Genomic DNA, 24,257 nt, shown 5'->3' with positions numbered 1-24,257 from the left:
TGCAGAGCCGTGAAAATAAAAAAATCATTTTTTTCCCCACAAAAATTATTTTTTAGCCCCCAATTTTTTTTATTTTCCCAAGGGTAACAGGAGAAACTGGACCCCAAAAGTGGTTGTTCAATTTGTCCTGAGTACCCTGATGCCCCATATGTGTGGGTAAACCACTGTTTGGGTGCACAGCAGAACTCAGAAGGGAAGGGCACTATTTGACTTTTTGAACGCAAAATCGGCTGGAATCAATGGTGGCACCATGTAGCGTTTGGAGACCCCCTGATGTACCTAACCAGTGGATATCCCCAATTCTAACTCCAACCCTAACCACAACATACCCCTAACCCTAATCCCAACCCTATCCATAATCCTAATCACAACACACCCCTAACCCTAATCACATCCCTAACCCTAATCCCAACCCTAACCCCAACACACCCCCAACCCTTATCATAAACCTAATCAAAACCCTAACCTCAACACCCCCCCCCTAACCCCAATCCCAACCCTAACCTTAACCCTAATCCCAAACCCAACTAATCCCAACCCTAACCCTAATCCCAAAAATATAATTAGTCTTACCGGTAATTCGGTTTCTAGGAAACTTCCATGACAGTCACCTTGGAGGATGTCTCCCCACCCTAATGGGGGACAGGAAACACAAAGAGGTTAAATAACCCTCCCCTTCCTGCTGTCTCCAGTGTTTTTTTCTGGACACACAAGCATGTATAGTTATATACCACAAAAAAGCAGGAATCGTCCAATAGGAATATCAGATAGGGAGGGAAATTAGTGCTGTTGTGGAAGGTTCCTAGAAACTGAATTGCCGGTAAGACTAATTCTATTTTCTCCAGTCACCTTCCACGACAGTCACCTTGGAGTAATACCAACACTGATTTCTTTAGGGAGGGACCACAGCTTACAGAACACGCCTGCCGAATATTAGATCCCTGTTAAAGCTCAGTCTATAATGTCTGGTGAAGGTATGTACGGAAGACCATGTAGCCGCTCTGCATATCTGCTCAGATGAAGCGTTCCCTCTCGCTGCCCAGGATGTAGAGACCGACCGGGTAGAGTGAGCCTTTAGTGAAGCAGGAGGAGGAAGATCTTTTATTGAGTACGCTAGCAAATGGCCTGTTTGATCCAGTTTGCAATTGTGCCTTTAGCTGCCTTTTTACCTATTTTGGCCTGAAAACTGAATAAAAAGATTCTGGTCAACCCTCCAATCCCTGGATTGTTCCAGGTAATGGAGCACCACTCTGCGGACATTCAGAGTGTGGAAATTTTCTTCCATCACATTAGAAGGATTTGGGCAAAATGAGGGCAGCACAATATCTTGACCCCTATGGAAGTCTGAGGCAACCTTGGGAATAAAGGAGGGATCTAAACGCAAAACTATACTATCAGAGTTTATAGTTAGGTAGGGTTCCTGTATTGACAGGGCCTGCAATTCTCCTATGCATCTAGCCGTGGTAATTGCCACCAGAAAAACCATCTTAAGGCCATGTGCACACGTTCAGTATTTTGCGCGTTTTTTTCGCTATAAAAACGCGATAAAACGCGAAAAAAACGCGAAAAAAACGCTTACATATGCCTCCTATTATTTACAGTGTATTCCGCATTTTTTGTGCAATTGTTGCATTTTTTTCCGCGAAAAAATCGCATCGCGGAAAAAAAAGCAACATGTTCATTAAATTTGCGGAATTGCGGGGATTCCGCACACCTAGGATTGCATTGATCTGCATACTTTCCGCATGTGGCTGTGCCCACGATGCGGGAAGTAAGCAGATCATGTGCGGTTGGTACCCAGGGTGGAGGAGAGGAGACTCTCCTCCACGGACTGGGCACCATATAATTGGTGAAAAAAAAGAATTAAAATAAAAAATAGTCATATACTCACCTTCTGATGGCCCCCGGAGTCTTCCCGCCTTTCTGATGCACGGTGCCGCTTCCGTTCCTATAGCTGGAGTGTGTGAAGGACCTGTGATGACGTCGCGGTCTTGTGATTGGTCGCGTGACCGCTCATGTGACCGCTCACGTGACCGCGACGTCACCGAAGGTCCTGCACACACTCCAGCTATAGGAACGGACGCCGCTGAGGAGATCGGCTGTCTGTAGAGGGTGAGTATAACCATTTTTTTATTATTTTTAACATGATATCTTTTTACTATTGATGCTGCATAAACAGCATCTATAGTAAAAAGTTGGTCACACTTGTCAAACACTATGTTTGACAAGTGTGACCAACCTGTCAGTTTTCCAAGCGATGCTACAGATCGCTTGGAAAACTTTAGCATTCTGCAAGCTAATTACGCTTGCAAAATGCTAAAAAAAAATGCGGATTTCTTGCAGAAAATTTCCGGTTTTCTTCAGGAAATTTCTGCAATAAATCCTGACGTGTGCACATACCCTAAGAGTCAGGGTTTTAAAAGATATTGAGGACAATGGCTGGAAGGGAGCCTGGGTTAGACTGTTGAGTACTAAATTTAAATCCCAGGGAGGGACACGGTTAGGGAGTCTAGGACGTATTTTACTTGCAGAGGTTATAAATCGTTTAATCCAGCGGTGGCCCGCCAGGTCTTGGTAAAAAAAAAAGAACTAAGGGCAGAAATCTGAACCTTCAGAGTGCTCGGGGAAAGACCTAGCTCCAACCCTTTCTGAAGAAAGTCCAGGATTTGAGCAATGTTGGGGCGGAAGGGATCAGAGACACTGGGAAGGCACCAGGAAGAAAACTTTATCCATACTTTGCCACTGGTTTCCTGCTCTTTTGGAGCGTTTGGATTACCCTGTCCGAGAGACTTCTGGCTTTTAGGATGCTGGCTTCAGTAACCAAGCATCTAGGTTCAGTCTGTTGAAGTCTGAGTACTGTAGAGGACCCTGGTAAAGGAGGTCAGAGGTCTGGGGTAGAAGTAAGGGGACCCTCCAATGCCATGTGCATCAGTGTGCTGTACCAGCTGCGCCCTGCCCACACTGGAGCAATTAGGATCGTTGTGACCTGGTCCAAATCGGATCTTCTGCAGTGTTTTCGCCAACATAGGGATAGGCGGGAAGGCATATGCCAGGTTGAAATTCCTTGGATGGGCGAAAGCATCTACCCCCCGAGCCACATAAGCCGGACTGAGAGAGAAAAAAAGTTTTTGTTTTTGCATTCTGAGCATTTGCAAACAAATAAACGTCCGGGACCCCCCAAATCGCAGTCAGGGATAGGAAGACCACTTGGTTGAGGCACCATTCTCCCGGATGGACATCCCTCCTGCTCAGGAAGTCCGCCTGGGCATTGTCCGAACCCCTGAGATGTGTTGCCGAGATAGACAACAGGTGTTTCTCTGCCCAAAAAAATATTCTTTCCGCGATTAGTTTTAGGATGGCATACTTCGTGCCCCCTTGATGTCGAAGGTAGGCTACTGTCGTTACCTTGTCGGAGTAGACCCGAACATGATGATTTTGAATTAGAGGTGAGGCAGCTATCAGTGCTTCCTCTACTGCCTTTAGCTCCCTCAAGTTCGAAGATCTAGATCTTATGTTCAGGGGCCATAATCCCTGAAAATATGTTGCCTAGACCACAGCTCCCCAACCCCTTCGGCTGGCATCTGTACAAAGAATCTTTAGGGGGAGCTGATCCCAGCTCACCCCCCTCCGCAGGTTTTGGCAATTCAGCCACCAGGAGAGAGACAATTTCACATGTCCGGGAAGCGGAATTCTCCTGGACAGTACGTTGTTGTACCTTCGAGAGTATAGAAGGACGTGAGATTGGATAGTTCAAGTGTGCGCCTGAGCCCAGGATACTGCCTGAATACATGATGTCAGCGATCCCAGAATGGACATGGATTTCCTCGATGTTGGTGATCTCAGCTGTTTGAATTTTGAGATTCTCTGGCGAAAGTCGTGTTGACGATCCTTGGGGAAGGAAAGATGTCCTTTTTACCAAGTCTAGGAGGATCCCCAGAAATTTCTTCCTTGGGGAAGGGTGGAGGTCTGATTTTTGAAGGTTGGGGATCCGGGATTCGAGGATCTCCAGGGTTTTCGATACATCCTGGTTCATACGAGATGTCGATGGGGCGACTATGAGGAAGACGTCCAAATAAGGAAAGACACATTCCTTGGAGCCGGATGAATATAACCGCTTCCCTCATGATTTTTGAAAACACTCTCGGTGCTGAGGAGACGCCGAATGGTAGTGTGTTGAATTGGAAATGGGTGATCCCTTGGTTGTGGGCGACTGCGAACCTGAGGAACTTCCTGTGATCCGGATGGATCGGAACGTGGTAGTAAGCGTCCCTCAGGTCTATTGTAGCCATCACCCAGTTTTTCCCAATTAGAGGGATTGCTATCTTGATCGACCATCTTGAACCTCCGGTATTTGATGAACTGGTTTAGGGGTTTTAAGTTTATGATGACCCTGCATTTTCCCGAGGGTTTTCAAATGAGAAACAGGCGAGAGTAATGGCCTCTGCCTATCTCCTGATGGGGTACTCGAGAAATTACTTTTTCTCGCATGAGGTCTTGTATTTGTAAGAGGAAGAAGTTTTGGACGTCTGGAGACTGTAACGGTGTACTCCTCAGACACTGGGGGGGAAGACTCTTGAACTCTAACTTCAGCCCGAACTGTATGGTGTAACGGATCAACTGGTTTGTAGATATGGACTGCCATTGGGCAAGGAAGCCCGAGAGTCGGCCCCCCACCGGAGAGTCACTGTTTGTCCGGGGTCTGTTGTTATTGAGGGACAAGGATGTTCCTTGCCTTTACATCCTCTCGGGTAGCTCCACCATCCAGTTTTACCCTTTCCCCTGAATTCCTTCTGGGGATGTTCACGAGGGGGACGAAAAAAACGCTTCCTAGTAAATCTCTGCTCGGGAAGCGACTTTTTCTTATCCGAAGCTTTCTCAAGGATATCATCCAAGACTGGACCAAATACGTGGTGTCCCTAGAAGGGGATGCCACAGAGTTTAAGCAAAAAGAAGAGAAGCCAGCACTGCTGAAGGTCAAAACGCAATATCCAAAGTGCACATGCACATAATAAATTCTGACTGTATTTCAAATATGAGATATTTAGCAAATAATTGATCAATTCTTTGAGCTACCCCGCCACTTCAGGGGGTGATTCTGAAAATGTCTCCAGGTACAGCTTGCATGTCATAGTATTAGTAATGGTGTCTTTCTTTTTATGCTCTTTTTATACATCTAGGAGGCCGTAATGGCACAACGTTAATAAAAAACGTAGCGTAGGACTGCCCCATTATGAGATTGCCGTGAAGTGGCGGGGTAGCTCAAAAAATTGATCAATTATTTGCTAAATGTCTCATATTTGAACTACAGTTAGAATTCAGTAGGTGCATGTGCACCATTTGTATTGCGTTCTGACCATTAGCAGTGCTGGCTTCTCTTTTTTTTTTTTCTGCCACAGAGTTTAGTCCTAGAGGTAATGTCCACCCCCACAATTTTAACCAAAGGGCTGTTCTAGCGGAATAAGAGAGGACTAAGGATTTTGATGCTACCCGAACTGACTCTCCTGAGGCATTGGCTAAGAAGCCCGTGGCCTTTTGGAGAAAGGGAAGGGAGTGAAGGATCTCCTCTCTGGAGGTCCACTGAGAGAGGTGTTCCTCTAATTTACGAAGCCAGAGAAAGAGGGATCTGGCGACGCAAGTAGAAGCTATGTTGGCTTTGATCAGGTTAGTAGAGGTTTCCCAGGTTTTTTTCAGGTGACTTTCAATTTTTCGATCCATTGGATCTTTTAATTGGGACGAATCCTCAAAGGGGAGGGACGTCCTCTTGGTTATTTTAGAGACCTGGACGTCCACCCTAGGGATTCCCAATTAGAACTATCAACTTCAAGGGGAAAGTGATTTTTTTATTTTTTTATTTATTTATTTATTTTTTTAACTCCGAGGGTATGCCAAGTCCCTTTTCTGGGGAAGACCATTCCTGAAATATAAGCTTTTGGACATTCTCATGAACCAGAAACCCTTTTTTACCCCTGGGTTTCAGCCCCCCAAACATCTCATCCTGAATTGAATGTTTCACCTCTACTTCCTCCACCCCCATGGTGTTTCTCACTATGGAAACTAGTTCTTCCATATCCTCGTAAGAGAAAAGGAGATTTTTGTGTACTCACCGTAAAATCTCTTAGCCTCTAATTGGGGGACACAGGACCATGGGTGTTATGCTGCTGTCCACTAGGAGGCGACAATATGCATAATCTGAAAAAGATTAACCGTGGCTCTTCCTCTGCAGTATACACCCCTGGACGTCGTCAGCCTTCTCCAGTTTTGTGCAAAAGCATTAGGAGGAACGTAACATGAATAACATAGACATTCCTATAAGAAGGCCACTATCTACGAGCTCAAGGAACAATATGAGAACTCAACAGTAACAACGACCCGTAAAGGGCAATAGGGTGGGAGCTGTGTCCCCTAATTAGAGGCTAAGAGAAAGAGATTTTACGGTGAGGACACAAAAATCTCCTTTACTCTGTCGCCTCATTGGGGGACACAGGACCATGGGACGTCCCAAAGCAGTCCCTTGGTGGGAAGCAATGGATGTGCAGACAGGCCCCTAAACTTGGGGCACCACCGCCTGCAGAACCCGTCTACCCAAGCTCGCGTCCGCTGAGGACTGGGTATGAACTCTGTAGTGTTTAGTAAACGACTGTAGGCTAGTCCAAGTGGCCGCCTTAAACACTTGTTGTGCCGAAGCAGGTGCCGAATGGCCCAGGAGGCCCCCACCGCGCGTGTAAAGTGTGCCGTAACACCGGCTGGAAGAGGAGAATTCTTAAGGCGGTAGGCCTTTGTATGGCGGATTTGATCCAGTTGGCAAGGGTAGCATTGGAAGCTGGCAGACCCTTGCGGCCGCCTTCCGGAAGAAGGAAAAGAGAATCAGACCTCCGGAAGGACGCAGTCCTAGACACATGTATACGCAATGCCCTGACAAGGTCAAGTGTATGCAGAGCCTTCTCCACTCTATGAACCGGAACCGGACAAAGGGAAGGCAGAGAAATTTCCTCATTGAGGTGGAAGGTGGACACAACCTTCGGAAGGAAGGATGGGACCGTACGGAGGACTACCTTGTCCTGGTGAAAGGCCAGAAAGAGCCATCTGAGGGAGAGTGTGGTCAGTTCAGACACCCTGCGTAGCGAGGTGATTGCCACCAGGAAAACCACTTTCTGGGATAGAAGGCGGAGCGGGACCTCCTTAAGGGGTTCGAAGGGTGGTCCCGGCAATGCTGTCAGGACCAGGTCGAGGTCCCACGTTTCTAGTGGTCGTCTGTAGGGGGGAACCAATTGGGAAACCCCCTGAAGGAATGTCCTTACTTGCGGCTTGGTAGCAATGTGCCTTTGAAAAAGCACTGAGAGGGCTGACACCTGGCTCTTAAGCGAGCCCAGGGACAGCCTGGCCTCCAGATCCGATTGAAGCCAAGTAGTTTGGGGAGGGAATAAGGGAATGGGGTCTGGCCACGAGATTCGCACCAAGAAAAGAAAGCTTTCCAGGTACAGTAATAAATCTTGGCAGAGGCTGGCTTCCGTGCCTTGATCATGGTTCCAATAACGACCGGCGAGAGCCCTGTCTGGGTTAGAACCCAGGTCTCAAGGGCCACGCCGTCAAATTGAGAGCCCCTAAGTTCTGGTGGTAGAACGGGCCTTGCGATAGAAGATCGTGGTGGTTGGGGAGACGCCAGGGGGCGTCTGCTGTAAGTTGCACGATGTCGGCGTACCATGTACGTCTGGGCCAGTTCGGTGCAATTAGGATGGTTGGAACTCCCTCTTGTTTGATCTTCCTCACCACTCTTGATATCAGGGGGAGAGGTGGAAAAATATACAGAAGCTGGAACGGAGTCCAGTCCTGAACCACAGCGTCTGCTCCAAGCGACCGCGGATCGTGTGTTCTGGCCATGAATTTGGAGACCTTGGCATTGAAGTGGGATGCCATTAGGTCCACATCCAGGGTCCCCCAGCGGTGACAGATCTGGTGAAAAATTTCGGGATGGAGACCACTCTCCCGAGTCTATTCCTTGTCGGCTGAGGAAGTCTGCTTCCCAGTTGTCCACACCCGGAATGTGGACCGTCGAAAGAACCGACCCTGTGTCCTCCGCCCAACGGAGGATGTGTGACACTTCTCGCATCGCCTGGGTACTGCGGGTCCCCCCTTGGTGATTCACATATGCCACGGCCGTGGCATTGTCCGACTGTATTCTGATGTGAGGCTGCCAGTAAGTGATGGAAGGCCCTCAATGCCAGGAGGATGGCACGAATTTCCAGGATGTTGATGGGCATGGTCGCTTCCACTGGGGACCACTTGCCCTGTGATGTAGGTGCACCGCACCCCAACCAGTCAGGCTCGCGTCGGTGGTCAGAACCTTCCATTGATCTGTGAGAAAGGATTTCCCCTGTGCTAGCGAGGTTGGCTTGAGCCATCAGTGCAGGGACCTCCTGGTTGATGACGTTAGCTGAACTCCCTGTCGAGAGAAAAGGGATTCCTGTCCCAGGACTTGAGAATGGCTAGTTGGAGAGGCCTGAGGTGAAACTGGGCAAATGGGACCGCTTCTATTGCTGCCCCCCATCTTGCCGAGGACTCTCATGGCAAACCGGAGAGATCGAGGGGGTTTGCGGAGGAGGGTGCGAACTCCTAGGCGGAGAGCCAGTGCCTTGTCCTTGGGAAGGAGCACTAGACCCCTGGAGGTGTTGAATAGCATTCCCAGGAAGGTCAGGGACTGACTCGGGGTTGGTGATGACTTTTGTAGGTTGATTAACCAGCCCATGCGACAGAGTATCGGTTGTGATTGAGACGCTGAGCTCGCAGTCCTTGAAGGTGGGAGCCTTGATGAGTAGATCGTCCAGGTATGGAACGACTACTATGCCTCTGGAGTGCAGGACGTCCATGGTGGCTGCCATGACTTTGGTGAACACTCTGGGAGCCATGGCGAGTCCGAAAGGGAGAGCCACGAATTGGTAGTAGTCCTGGCCTATTGTGAACCTGAGAAACCTCTGATGGGCAGGTGCAATGGGTATATGCAGGTATGCGTCTTGTATGTCTATGGAGGCGAGATATTCTCCCTTCTCCATGGACGCAATGATGGACCGAAGAGACTCCAGGCGGAAGTGACTTACCCGTACATATTTGTTGAGCTGTTTTGGGTCTAGTATGGGCTGTACGCAGCCTCCTTTCTTGGGAACTACGAACAGATTGGAGTAAATTGGAGTAGAACCCTCTGAAGCGGTCGGTCGTGGGGACCGGTACTATGACTCTTGCTTGAAAAAGCGAGGAGACCGCCTGGTGGTAGGCACAAGCCTTGGCCTGTGGTTTTGGGGGGACAGAGAGAAGAATCGGTCCAGTGGGTTGAAGGTGAAGTCTATTTTGTATCCGGAAGACACTAGTTCCCTGACCCACCTGTCTTCTGTAATAGGCAGCCAGACTTGATGAAAGAGCAAAAGTCGGCCGCCTACTGGAGTGGTGTCTTCCGGAGTCCGTGAGTCATGATGAGGAGAAAATCTGAGATTTTCCTCCTCTGGGCTTAGGCTGGCCTGCTTTTGACTGCAAGGTCTTGTCCGACCTTTGCGTCGATCGTGAGTTGTCCCTGCGTGGGGAACGGTTACGATTTTTTGCTGGAAGTGAGACGGACGAGCCCAAGGAGTTCCGAAAGGATCGGAATCGAGTTTGGTTACGCTTCTTGTAAGTGCGTTTAGGTCTTAGTTGGGAAAGAGAAATACTCTTACCCCCGGTAGCGTTGGATATCATCGTGTCCAACTGTTCACCAAAAAGTCTCCCACTGAGGTAGGGGAGGTGCGTGAGGGACTTCTTTGAGGCTGCGTTTGCTTTCCATTCCCGCAGCCAGAGGATACGCCGAATTTTGATGGCGTTTGATGCTATCCCCGCCACACCCCTTGCTGAATCCAGAGCTGCAGGAAGCATGTAATCTGCTACAACTGCTATTTGAACCACTTGGTCCGACAGGTCAGGAGCAGATGCTTGGAAAGCTTGTACATTTTTTGCCCAGGCCAGAATGGACTTGGCAGCCCAAACTGAGGCGAACGCGGGAGCCAGGGATGCCCCTGCTGCCTCGAAAATTGAACGAGCCATGCATTCTACCTGCCGGTCTGCTGCGTCCCTGAAGGTTGAGCTATCTGGCAGTGAAAGGAGGGTCTGTGCTGCTAGGCTAGAGACTGGGGGGGTCTACTTCGGGTGGATCTGTCCATTCCTTGGTATCCTTCTGCGGGAAGGGGTACCTCGCCTCCAGATATTTGCGATTAGCGAATATTTTCTCAGGCTGTGAGAGCTGCTTTTTAAGGATCGCCTTAAACTCTGGGTGGTTAGAGAAAACCTTAGGCGGCTTCAGAGGTCCTTCAAAGGAAATCTTGTGTTCTGGGGCCTCTGGTGGCAGATCAGAAATGTCCAGCACCCGATGGATGGAAGAGATTATGTCCTCAACTAGCGCTGTATTGTTAGGGGGGGATTGGGATCAGGGACCCCTCCGTTTCCCTGTCTGAGTCGGAGTCACAGATGCCTTCCGAATCCTGTGTATCACTGAGGCGTCCTCTGCTGGGTGAGCCGGGGAGGAGGCCTTCTCTGGTTGGGGATTGCGGAGATCTGCATTGTCTGTCCTTGGAAGGGGACGGTCTAGATGACCTGGAGCTACGGTGTCTCTCCCTAGAGGGGGATGACCGTGTGCTATGGGTTGTGTCATTCTATGTCAAGTGATCCAAATATGAATATTTTTTTTACCTTACGTCTTTAGATTTTTTTTTATTTTTTGTTTTTATGAAGTACAACTTTAGTTAATTACAAATTAAAAGTTTAGAATTTTTTTCTTCATCAGTTAATTTTTAACAGATTTTTAAAGTTTTGAAAAAGCGCGGATTTTGGCCTGGTATGGCTTTACATTTTTTATCATATCTCGGGCTAGAATTAAGATTTAGAGGTGGGAGAGGCATCATTTTTCTCAGAACGGTACCGGCTTTCATTTGATATGTCACAAGACTATGTTTCTTTATATTTTGTTTTGGAGAAATCAAATAAAAAATTTTGATGCACAATTCTGAAAAAAACGTATGTTTTAAAATTGTGAAAACATGCATGTGTGTTACTCGTGTCCTTGTTTAGATTTGTTTATATTTGTACAGGGATTCAACTTGGGATCTATCAAATTTGTATTTTTTTTTAAGCCTTGAATCATCTGATTTTATGTTTGTGTGAGTTTCTTCCATTTTTCTTTTCAAATTACAACTTATTGCATTCAACATTTACCGTTTATACTCTAGTATAAGCCGAGATTTTCAGCCCACTTTTTTGGGCTGAAATTGCCCCTCTCGGCTTATACTCGAGTCATACCCGGGGGTCGGCAGGGGAGGGGGAGCGGGGGCTGTCTAAAAATACTCACCTAGTCCAGGCGCGGTCCCTGCACATTCCTGGCTTCCCCGGCGCCGGCAGCAGCAGCTTCAGCTTCTTCCTGTACTCAGCGGTCACATGGTCCCGCTCATTACAGTAAATTAATATTCGGCTCCACCTCCCATAGGGGTGGAGCCACCTATTCATTACTGTAATGAGAGGTACCATGTGACCGCTGAGTACAGGATGAAGCGCTGCGGCGTCGGGGAAGCAGGGACTACACAGCGCCAGGACCAGGTGAGTATACGGGGAGGGGAGCGCAGCGCTGCGCGATAGTCACCTCTCCTCCTTCTGGGCACCGCTCTGGCTCCAGCACGGATGCTGAGGTCAGAGGGCGCGGTGACGTGGTCAGTCCGCGCCCTCTGCTGAACATCAGTGCTGGAGACAGATCGGCGCCCGGAACGAGGAGCAGGTGACTATTGAAAGTGCCGAGGACCTGAGCGACGGAGAGGTGAGTATGTGATTTTTTTTATTTTTTTTTATCGCAGCAAATGGGGCAAGTGTCTGTATGGAGCATCTATGGGGCCATAACGTTCCTGCAGCACTATATGGGGCCATAACGTTCCTGCAGCACTATATGGGGCCATAACGTTCCTGCAGCACTATATGGGGGCCATAACATTCCTGCAGCACTATATGGGGCCATAACGTTCCTGCAGCACTAACCCCCAAAACACCCCTAACCCTAATCCCAAAGCTAACCATAACCCTAATCAAAACCCTAAACCCAACACCCCCCTAATCCTAATCTCAACCCTAACCTCAAAACCTAACCCTAATCCCAATACACCCCTATCCTTAATCCCAACCCTAGCCTTAACCCTAATCCCAAACCTAACCCTAATCCCAAATGTAACCCTAATGCCAACCCTAATCCAAATGCTAATCCCAACTCTAACCCTAACTTGAGCCCCAACCCTAGCCCTAACCCTAACTTTAGCCCAAACCCTAACTTTAGCCCTAAACCTAGCCCCAACCCTAACCCTAGCCCTAATCCTAGCTCTAACCCCAACCCAAGCTCTAACCCTAAGGCTATGTGCACAAGTTGCGGATTTTGCTGCGGATCCGCAGCGTTTCCGCAGCTGTGGGTCTGCAGCAGTTTCCCATGAGTTTACAGTACAATGTAAACCTATGGAAAACATAAAACGCTGTGCCCATGCTGCGGAAAAAAACACACGGAAACGCAGCGGTTTACATTCCGCAGCATGTCAATTCTTTCTGCTGATTCCGCAGCGGTTTTACACCTGCTCCATAATAGAAAACTGCAGGTGTAAAACCGCAGCAGAATCCGCACAAAAACCGCGGTACATCCGCGATAAATCCGCAGGAAAAACGCAGCGCTTTGGTCCTGCGGATTTATCAAATCCGCTGCGGAAAAATCCGCAGAGAACCATTCTATGTGTGCACATATCCTACCCCTACACCCTACCCCTACCCCTATTTGGAAAATAGAAATTCATACATTTTTTTATTTTATTATTTTTTTCTTACTAAGGGGGTGATAAAGGGGGGGGGGGTTATTTACAATTTTTTTTATTTTGATCACTGTGATAGGATCTCACAGTGACCAAAATAAAAAAAGAGGAAGAATTTTCTTCTGCCGGCCGGCAGATCATGGCGGGCGCACTGCGCATGCGCCCGCCATTTTCTTACCGGGGCAAGGAGCCGGCGGCCAGGAAAGGACACAGGAGGACCCAGGGACACCGGTAAGTATAACAGGGTCCCCGAATCCCCCCATTTCTCTGTCCTCTGATGTGCGATCACATCAGAGGACAGAGCATGACATCGTTTTTTTTTTTTGTTTTTTTTGCGGTCGCCGGTAAACAGTTAATTACCGGCGATCGCAAAACAGGGGTCGGTAAAAACCGACCCCGATCATGTTCTTTGGGGTCTCGGCTACCCCTGGCAGCCGAGACCCCAAAGATCTTCCGGGTCCCGGGCGGCGGGCGCACTGCGCGTGCGCCCGCTATTTTTTCCCCGGAAAAAGATGGCGGCGCCCATCGGGAGCCACGAGGAGCACCAGGGGAGGTAGGTGAGTATTGGGGGGCTATCGGGGGACCACATTTCTCTGTCCTCCGATGTGCGATCACATCGGAGGACAGAGAAATTAAATGGAAAAACGCGTTTTTGTTTTTTTTTGTTGCGACCGCCGGTAAACGGTTAATTACCGGCGATCGCAACTCGGGGGTCGGTAAAAAAAACCCCGAATCATGTTCTCTGGGGTCTCGGCTACCCCCGGCAACCGAGACCCCAGAGAAAATCCGACTCTGGGGGGCGCTATTCACTTTTTCCACAGCGCCGTTAATTAACGGCGCTGTGGTTTAAGTACCCTTAGCGGCCGCCGTTAAAAGGCGTATCGGCGGTCGTTAAGGGGTTAAGAAGAATAGTACAGTAGTTAAATCCTCGTACTATAAAATATGAACTAATCAAACAATTAATAGTAGGTTTTTACACTGGCCTGTTATCATCAATGTGTCCCTTCTAGTGGGTGAAATGTCATCTTGTCCATCAGCGCTCACTAGCAATGGCCATTTCCTTCTGTGTCAGAGTATGTCCGGCCTGTCATGGTGCTCGGTTCTACCTGAGTTATATCTGATTTTTGTTCACTTTTACAATGTCTGATTTTCTTGGATACACAAAGGTCGGCATGGGACCAGAAGGTGCAGAAAAGTCACTTCTACGTCTTCATTTTCACAATCTTTGGAGAGTCCAGTAGCCGCCAGCGCCAATCATATTCACAGGTCAGATCACCAGTTGTGTCATCCATTGCCGATCTTGTGTCGCCTTCTACCACGTCATGGACGTCACTGTCTTTATTTCCACTATATGGGAAGACAGTTCGGTATTGCCGAGTCCCTGTGATGGGTTCTGCTTCCTGTATCTGATGTTATAACAAACTCTCCTCCTCCTCCTCCTCGTAGTCCTGGTTTGTACAATACATGAACTGGTTATTAAGAATATTTTTCTCCCTCCATTTGAGGAGTTGCCTGGGTGATAAGATTTGGTATGAATACGGTCTGTGGAGGCCCGAGCTGCCGGCCTGTCATCTGCTCTGCCGGCCTGTCATCTGCTCTGCAGTCACTGTCTACCCCTGGTCATTCTCAGCCCTAACAAAGCTTCTCCTCTGTCCTCTCCTGCTTCTAAGCTGTAACATAATAAAATAATACAGTAATATCTAGCAATCATGAATTATTTGGTAAATCTAGACCCCACACTGTTAGACCACAAGCAGAACAGATCTGAAATCAAGATTTTTGAACTGACACTGTAATAGTTTTATTTTATAAAATATGATCCCATCACGATCCCATCTTGTATTTTGGTACAGATGTGGATAGCAGCATAGCAGGCACATGTGCAGATTTTGAAATTTTTAAATTAAACTTTTTTCGGAAATGCGTTTTAAAGTTTTGCGCTTGCGTTCACATAGGTAAAATATTATCAAAGATACTCTTGTGACTTATCTGGTGAAAGCCTGTACAGTTCTGAGTAGAATAGTGTTTATTTTGTTTATCTCTTTTCTAGCCTGAGTTATGGGGAGAAATGTAAAGGCAGGCAACACCGAAATTCGCACTTTTTCCGAACTTTGAAAATCAATAAAAAATAAAAAAAATAAAAATATCTAGAATTTTTTCTTCTTCACATTTTGCATTCTCTGACACACTATTACCAAATAACAAAATCTCAAAAGAATTAAAAATATAGTGGTAAAAATCATTGGTTCACTTGACATGGAATGACCCGGTCCGCTTGCGTCCTGACCTAGACGTGGATGTGCCAGGGTCGTCTTGTTCCTGAGTCAAGCTCTCCCTTTGCTGGGTAACGGTCATAGCCGAGGCATGACCAGCAAAGCCTAAAGCAATGTGGAGGTTAGGTTATCTATAGACTGCGTCATAGATTGCGACATCTGAGTAGCCCATTCCGGCGTGGCATTAGACACCGAAGCAGTGGCAAGGGCTTCTTGGGGCTCCATCACATTAGTCTGTATACAGTTCTGGCAGTGCGGGTACGTGCTGCCACTGGGGAGAGCGGTCCCGCAGGCTGTGCAGAATGCATAATAGCAGTTCAGCCTGGTTCTCTTGGACCTTGAGCCCGGCATAGTGCACAGAGTGCAGAAGGGCTGGCTATGCAGAGGACCCTATATTTATGCAGAGAAGCCTATAGGGGATCCTTATAGGGAATATGGATTCACAGCTGAGTAAAAAAAAAAATAACCAGCTGTGATCTTACCCCACCAGTGCCCCTAGGTCCAGCGCCGAAGATCCACAGTCCTGTGCCCCCCGGAGACTGGCTGGCCTTGTCCTGCTGACCTGGAGATGCAGGGTTAATCTGCAGCAGAAATGGCCACTGAGAAGAAGAGGCAGGGGGAGAAGGGGGCGGAGAGCTGGAAAAAGGCAGCAGAACTGTGTAAAAACGCACCCTTTCTGTCTCAATCCGCCCCCTCTATGACACTGTAGAGCGTCACATTTGTCATCCGGGGGGGTGGGCCGGGGGGCCTAAATTAGATGCCTGGTGCCCAGAAGGGTTCCAGGCCAGCGCAAAAGTCCGGGAGGGGGTCAGATCTGAACCGGACCCCCCCCCCCGGATTTAAAGGCAGGATAGCGGTGGGGCTGTAAGCGGGAAGGGGGGCCCGGTGAGGGGTCCCCCTGAGGCAGTATAGAGCTGGTGCTGCCGCACAGACAGGGGCGCAGGGAGCCCTGTGTCTCTATTGTGCCATGCCTGCCTGCACTCCCCCCGGCCCCGAGAGGAGCCTGTACAGGCCCTACCTGAGGCGTCTCAACCTAATGCCCCCAAAGAGGGATTAGAGAGGGTGCTGCTGTGACCATCAGGGGGCTTTATCCTCGCCTCAACCCAGAGACCAAAAGGAATTGGGGAAGGAGGGGGCCTCGACTTCGAACCAGCACCCAAGGGACTGGGGAAGGAGCTACATAGGGAATAGCCATCTCCACTTCAACCGGCCACCCCGTTATAGGGGGCACAAGAAGGAGCCATGCTGGGAGTCTCACAGGAGACCCACTTTTCTTCATCTGTAATCCCGTCGGAAAAAAAACGGAGTAAAAAAAATAAACTGGAGAAGGCGGACGCCGTCCAGGGGAGTATACTGCAGAGGAGGAGCCACGGTTAATCTTTTTCAGATTATGCATAGTGTCGCCTCCTAGTGGACAGCAGTATAACACCCATGGTCCTGTGTCCCCCAATGAGGCGACAGAGTAATAGTATTTTTTATTGTCAGGCGTAGGGGTGGATGTGGAGCCCTCATTTTCTCCAATGTCCTCTGACCCTGAGGTATGAATTTCGCCCGAGTCAGATTCAGCCGATGCCAATTTCCTCTTTTTAGGGGGAGGGGGATGAGGCACTGGGGGCTGGGAAAGGGCTGCCATGGAGGTTTGCACCTCCTGCTTGATGAGAGTTTTTATACTATCCAGGAGAGAGGGCTGTTCGGCACGTAGTATATCATCCGAGCAGGGTTGGCATAAGGTCTTCTTATAAGCTGAAGGGAGCCTGGAACCACAAAGACCACACTTTCGGCTGGGTTTGTTCTTTGGGGCAGAGACCTTTTCTCCCTAAAAGAGAGAGAAGGTATACTAAGTGACCCATAGGTATTAGCCCGGACAGTAAGGGACCAGCCCTGCTACTCACGGTAGGAGGGTGAACGCTGGGATCTGCAGATGCAGCAGTAGGTTTGTCGCCGTCCACTGTCAGACCTGTCACCAGTCACACAAGACAGAGACTCTGTGTCTTAACTGGAGGCTCACGACAAGGATATAGGGATCGAGGTCCAGCGTCAGTTGTGTGCTCCTCCTCCCATGATCCGCAGGGAGGATCCATAGGAACGACCCAGAAGCTGGAGGTGCAGAGCCCTGGCCGCAAACTGCGCGTACGATCAGCATGGCACCGAGATGTGAACCCGGAAGTGAATGCCGGCCCCACTTCCTGTGCGCGCGGCTGCAGGGGAGGAGGACCCCGGCTGCTCATAACCACCCCACTTTACCTCTCGAAGAGGTGCGGGAGGGGCGGGAAAGGGGTCCTGAGTCACAACGCATGGAGACGGGAGCAGTCATCTGGAGGAGAGGGGAAACCTCCGACCTCGGACCGCCCGACTTCTACGGTAACTCTTTCTAGGGCTCCGCTCGCCGGCCGCGGCAGCACCTGGACGGACCTCTTCATGCCCCACTGGGGGACAGGAAAAACACTGGAGACAGCAGGAAGGGGAGGGTTATTTAACCTCTTTGTGTTTCCTGTCCCCCATTAGGGCGGGGAGACAACCTCCAAGGTGACTGTTGTGGAAGGTGACTGGAGAAATAACCCTAATCCCAAATCTAACCCTAATCCAAAACTAACCCTAATTCTAAACCTAACCCTAATCACAACCCTAACCCTTATCCAAACCCTAATCCCAACCCTAACTTTAGCCCCAACCCTAATTTTAGCCCCAACCCTAACTTTAGCCCCAACCTTAATTTTAACTCCAACCCAAACCCTAACTTCAGCCCCAACCCTAACCATAACTTTAGCCTTAACCCTAACACTAACTTTAGCCCCAACCCTAACTTTAGCCCCAACCTTAATTTTAACCCCAACCCTAACTTTAGCCCCAACCCTAACTTTAGCCCCAACCCTAACCCTAACTTTAGCTCCAACCCTAACTTTAGCCCCAACCCTAACTTTAGCCCCAACCCTAACCCTAATTGGAAAATTGAAATAAATACATTTTCTTTATTTTTCGTAACTAAGGGGGTGACATGGGGGGGGGGTTATTTACTTTTTTTTTTATCTTGATCACTGTCATAGGGTCTATCACAGTGACCAAAATGGCTGGAAGAAGATGGCGGCGCCCATCGGGGGAAGCAGAAGGGTCGAGTAGAACCAGGAGACACTGGTATCGGGGGCGATCGAGGACCCCATTTCTCTGTCCTCTGATGTGAGATCACATTGGAGAACAGAGAAATTACATGGCTCAGCGGATTTTTTGTTTTTTGCGATCGCCGGTATACCGGTGATCGTAACCCAGGGTCGGTAAAAACTGACCCGAATCATGTTCTCTGGGGTCTCCGCTACCCCTGGCAGCCGAGACCCCGGAGAAAATCCGACTCTGGGGGCGCTATACACTTTTTTCCACAGCGCCGTTAAGTACCCTTAACTACTGCCGTTTAAAGGCGTATCGGCGGTAGTTAAGGGGTTAAATGTGTAAGGAGTTAGAGCTTAGATACAAGCCTTCATATAATGATATAAAGAAAAAAAAAAATCATGAAAACCAAATTACCTGTATGTCCAACACATGTTTGGGGAGGGGGGCTGCAGGCAACATACTTGCTTCTGGGACAGGGATATCAGCCTTTTTGATTTCTTGGACCAGATATCCTGGCAACCAAACAAAATAGAAATTTGAATACAAATTTTCATGCAAAACTAAAATCAATCTCTAGTAAGCACCAATCCAGCGTTTCTTTATGGCACCGCATCAGTGATACTTTAAATGTAATTCCCCTGCCCTGTCTCATACTCACCTGCTGCCGCATTCATTGTTTTCCAGCGTTGCCCCAGACGGTCTCCCGCGGAAAATGACCTGTCGGCAGCTGCGGTTTCATGCAGCGGCACTAAGGTCAGTTTTCAATAGAAGTCTATGAGAGCCTCGTTCTGGCTCTCATAGATTTGTATTGAGAGCTTTTGACTTCCAGTCAGTCACAAGCTGCACTCACAAGATGTCACCACGGGATCGGAGCGGCCCTGAAAAACGGTGCTGATGCCGGAGGGCGAGTATATGACCAGGGCAGGGGACTTACATTTGGGTCATTCCATGTCAAGTGGACCAGTGGTCCCCACTCGACCTTCTCCGATTTTGCTGAAAATTTATAAGGATGTACATGTATGTTTGAAAAGAGGTTCTGTACATTTTTAGGGCCAGATCTCAAATACATTGGGCACTGTTGACCTTTCACTGGAGGTTCCACCAAGCCTGCGGCTTCAGCTAAGAGGATTTTGCAAACTTTCGCACATAGCTATTAGAGTTCTATACTGGCTGTGATGCTGAAATTTGGCATACTAGCTCAACTTTTGCTGCTAAACACGATAAAATTATTACCGACTATGAGAAAACAATATTTCGGCTGCAATTTTGTGTCAAAGTAGCTTGAAAAATGCGTCGCATAAAATTTATGCCAAACTTTGCCCATATATAACTCAAGACCAAAAACCAATAGTAACTGGTGCTTTGCCCTGTACACCAAACATCTACATGACTTTTCATTGCTGCAATATCACGGTCAAAGCATATGTATTTGTGGAAATATTCACACCCACATATGATGAAAAACTTAAAAAAAAAGAATTTTACCTATTTTTAGGTCAAATTTCTTAAAAATGGTACTCCTAAAATATATTAATTCTGATATCATTAGAAAGAGCACATTTTTCTCTACAAGGTTCATTGGGTTTTTTTTGGAGTCTCTCAGTTTAAGAAGAAAAAAATGCCACTGAACATGGTGTTATTTATTAATACGCAATGAATGGTAACTGCACTATTCAAACCCTTGCGTTGGTTCATGGTGGTTATACCACAACCAATTCCCTAAGAATTGGTATTATAATCCTATTAAGAATTGTAATAATGCTGTCGTTCGAGAACTGGCAGCCCCATCGCCTAGGAGCCATGGCTCCTAGGAACCTCCAGTGAAAGGTCAACAGTGCCCAATGTATTTGAGATCTGGCCCTAAAAATTTACAGAACCTCTTTTCAAACATACATGTACATCTGCGGCGCGCCCCCACACCGCCGCAGGGCCGAGGGGTACCCGGAGCCGGGCCTCTAGGTCTCAGTCCTGGGGTTGTCACGGTGGCTAGACCCGGTCCGTGGCCCTGTCCGTCAGTGGGGGACGTCCGGTGAAATAAGTGGTGCTAATGGTGGTGTAGCGGTGCAGTTGTGGGGTGCAGGTCGCGGTAAATAACGAGGACACCAGGTTGCAGTCTCTTTACCTCTTTACTGGAGATCTCTGAGTCCTCAGTCCAGAATACGGTTCACCAGGCTGCGCAAGTCCGGCCGGTCCAATGGCACTTCCAGAGTTCTCCTCTCAGGTGGAAATCTGTGCCTTCCTTCTTAGCGCTTTGTGTTGTAGTCCTTCCCTGCTGTGCTTACGGAAAGTACCCCACAACTGTTGTGTCTGTTTCTTAAGTTCCCTCACAACTCGATTAACTGGTCTTCTGCTAATCTTCCGTCCCTTCCTGATGTTACAGTAAGAACGGCACCCGTTTGTCAGGTAGGCCTGGAGTTCTTCCGGGACCCTAGAGACGCCCCTCTCCCGCAATTGCCCCCCAAGACTTCATAGGTGATATGTGGTAGACAGCCCGCCTGAGACTGACTGTCCTGCCGCTGTTTGGAGTATGGCTTAAAGCTGTATATTATTCCACTCCCTCGGCGTTCCGGCCACCGGTAATGCGCCTCAGCAAGGTGCTGCCTCTTTCAACAAAACCCCTGCTGGTATTCTCCTTCTGCTTGATCTCGTTTCTCACTCAGCACAATCTGTCTCGCTTCTAGTCCTTTCTTGGGCACCGCCGCTATGCTGAGCAGGCACGGTCCCGTTACGTTCTTTCAATGCCAAGCCTCTGCCAGGATCCCACCCCTGGCAGAGACCCTACCGTCTCTCCCTTCACAACACCCTCTGCCACCAGGTGTTGCTCCGTTCAATCCCGTCAGCGTTCTGTCTAACTTCCTGCCTGACCCCCAGTTTACCCACTATGGTGGGGAGTGGCCTAATGAATAGCACCCTTAGCTCCCCCCGGAGGCCCTGCTGTGAAACATATTGGTGTCTGTGATACCTGATTGGAAGAACTCCTTCAGTGCCATCGAACGTACCATGGCTCCCCTTAGTGGCGGAGCCACAGTACTGCAACGACCAGGACTCTGGGGCGCTGCACTCCCCCCTGGTTAAACACAGTACTCCGGGACTGGGAAGAAAAACAACAATACAGATTAGCAAAAAGACATACAATTTTGTTGAGTGCAAAACAATAAGCATACTTGAACAGGCTTCCCTTTATGGGAGGTGAGGACACTTTTAACGTTACAAACATAGTCAACTTTATAAATTACAGGCTATACATAACCCCTGTTACCCAACCGGGTATTCTACTTAGTGCAATTACTGGAACAACAAATTAACATTGCCTTTAAGAAACTTACACTCTTAGTCTATCAAAGGCCTTCCTATAATCACATTACAGGGCAAGGTAACTTCGCATTCTCCTACTTTGAACCTGCAGGACCGCCTGTCCCTATGGCACCAGACCTACTGCCTCTCCTTTCTTTTACAGGACCGCCCCGTTCAGCCGGGGCCTACTGCCTTTCGCTACTATACATGGTATAGACATAACATTCCTTTCGTTTTAGAGAACTCTGAGCCAGCTCTACTCGGCTCCTTTAAGGACTCACTCTCTAACCCCTACGGGTTCGCTTTCTGTCCTTAGTAACAAAGTAACTTTCTATGGGGACGCAGGGTTTACCTTCTATCCTCACCTTCATCATTACTTCTTTACTTTCAGCTATGCAGATCTCTACTTCTACCCCTACGGGCTCTCTGCATCTTTTCCTTTCACAAAACATTATTTTTAGATTTCACAATTCAAACAAATTAAACACATATAACTTTTCATGTAAAACAGTTACATTCTTTTCAAAGCATCATCATATTACTGTTCTAAAACAGTATCGCTTTCAAGTTCAATTCCACACATCCCCTTTAAGAGGGGATCAAGCCTTTCTGAGGTAGCTCGTCTTCTCAGCCTACCAGTCCACGCAAAGGCTCTGGAATGGCATCTTCGCAAAGTGTCTTTTAACTAAAACCAGTAGGAAGCACCCTTAAGAAGGTGCAAACTATTTACAAGAAGAGTTCGAATCATGCACAGTCCATGATTACTGCAGTTTGTGTAACTTTTGTGGAACAAAAAGTAAAAATGAAAGTGAAAGCAAAAATAAAAAGCAATAGGGATCCCGGGTAAACAAAGGGATCCCTTTAAGAGTTAACCCAGGACGGGTTTTAGCAGCAAAACAGCAAGGAAATAAACAGTTAACTATTTACAGTTTCAGGTTTCCGAGGCTTAGTTGGACGGCTTCCAGGGCTGCACCTGGCACTTAACCCTTCCTGGCCTGGGAAAAGTGAGGTCCAGGGTTACACCCAGTGCTGGACAAACGCCGTTAATCCGTCTTTCATGTATGGTTAAATCATGCGCAGCGATGGAGGTCTGCGCAGCTTGAGTAGGGGCATTTGTTGCAGCAGAGGTAGAGGCTGCTGCAAGATCAGTCACTGGAACGGGGTCAGCAGCTGTGGCACTAGCAGTCACTGGAGTGGTGTCAGTCATCAGGGCAGGGTCGTCCTTCATACCTGCTTCAGATGCGGTCCCTCCGGTGCCGGTCTGCTCCGTCTCCGCTGGGGTCTGGAACGCTGGTTGCGGGGCCTTGTGCTGCGACGTTGTCATCTCTGCTTGCAGCACCTCGCTTTCCGGCAGGGCCTTGCTTTCCAGCTTCGGAGCGCTGGGACTTCTTCCCTGCTCCGGACCAGATGAGGCTGCCGACAGATGTCCGGTGAGGCTCCTGATGATGGCCTTCTTCCACCCGGCCTCGGTGCTCAGCTGCGTCCGCCGGGGTCGGTCGCTGAGCTCGTCCACTCCGGCCTGCAGGAATTCAGCATCAGCGGTGGAGGCCTGGTTGTGGTGCCCCTCCGGGTGGCTGGGGGAGTCCTCTGCTCCGACCCCACGCTCCGGCTCCGGGCGGCTCGCCATGGCGTCCTCCATGTCGCTCGCTCCTTCTTCCCGCGGTCTCTTCCGTGGGCGGCCCCGTCCCCATGGTCTCCACCCTCCAACCAAGATCAGGAGGCGTACCTCAGCTGTTGACGGGCACGTCCTCAGGACACAGAAATACTTAGACTGGGCGGCCATTGTTGTTCGCGTTCTGCAGCTCGTCTACGCCCACTCCACGCCCCTCTTCTCTTCCTGCGCTCTTCTCAGCGCTGCAATGGCGGCGGATTTTGGCGCGAACTCTCAACGGCAAGCAGTACACAGTTCTCTCAATAAAGTACAGTCCAAGCACAGTAAATCACAGTCTCTAGGCACACATGACCTGATTCTTCAGGCTTAAGTAGATCCTGTTCGTGACGCCAAGTTGCGGCGCGCCCCCACACCGCCGCAGGGCCGAGGGGTACCCGGAGCCGGGCCTCTAGGTCTCAGTCCTGGGGTTGTCACGGTGGCTAGACCCGGTCCGTGGCCCTGTCCGTCAGTGGGGGACGTCCGGTGAAATAAGTGGTGCTAATGGTGGTGTAGCGGTGCAGTTGTGGGGTGCAGGTCGCGGTAAATAACGAGGACACCAGGTTGCAGTCTCTTTACCTCTTTACTGGAGATCTCTGAGTCCTCAGTCCAGAATACGGTTCACCAGGCTGCGCAAGTCCGGCCGGTCCAATGGCACTTCCAGAGTTCTCCTCTCAGGTGGAAATCTGTGCCTTCCTTCTTAGCGCTTTGTGTTGTAGTCCTTCCCTGCTGTGCTTACGGAAAGTACCCCACAACTGTTGTGTCTGTTTCTTAAGTTCCCTCACAACTCGATTAACTGGTCTTCTGCTAATCTTCCGTCCCTTCCTGATGTTACAGTAAGAACGGCACCCGTTTGTCAGGTAGGCCTGGAGTTCTTCCGGGACCCTAGAGACGCCCCTCTCCCGCAATTGCCCCCCAAGACTTCATAGGTGATATGTGGTAGACAGCCCGCCTGAGACTGACTGTCCTGCCGCTGTTTGGAGTATGGCTTAAAGCTGTATATTATTCCACTCCCTCGGCGTTCCGGCCACCGGTAATGCGCCTCAGCAAGGTGCTGCCTCTTTCAACAAAACCCCTGCTGGTATTCTCCTTCTGCTT

At 49.1% G+C, this 24,257-nt stretch overlaps 1 protein-coding gene across 2 annotated transcripts in view; it reads right to left on the bottom strand.

Annotated features, from left to right (window-relative positions):
• ATP6V0A2 (ATPase H+ transporting V0 subunit a2) overlaps positions 1-24,257 on the bottom strand; it is a 178,277-nt gene that overhangs the window by 132,768 nt on the left and 21,252 nt on the right. For both annotated transcript variants that reach the window (XM_077293224.1, XM_077293223.1), the window contains exon 3: positions 18,632-18,729. In XM_077293224.1, coding sequence (XP_077149339.1) covers positions 18,632-18,729 — 98 coding nt within the window. The remainder of the gene's footprint in view (positions 1-18,631; positions 18,730-24,257) is intronic.

This window comes from Ranitomeya variabilis, chromosome 1, assembly GCF_051348905.1.
Source record: "Ranitomeya variabilis isolate aRanVar5 chromosome 1, aRanVar5.hap1, whole genome shotgun sequence".
NCBI classification, from domain to species: domain Eukaryota; kingdom Metazoa; phylum Chordata; class Amphibia; order Anura; family Dendrobatidae; genus Ranitomeya; species Ranitomeya variabilis.
Note: the sequence above shows the minus strand (reverse complement) of the source record. Positions and strands in the feature narration are given on the sequence as shown.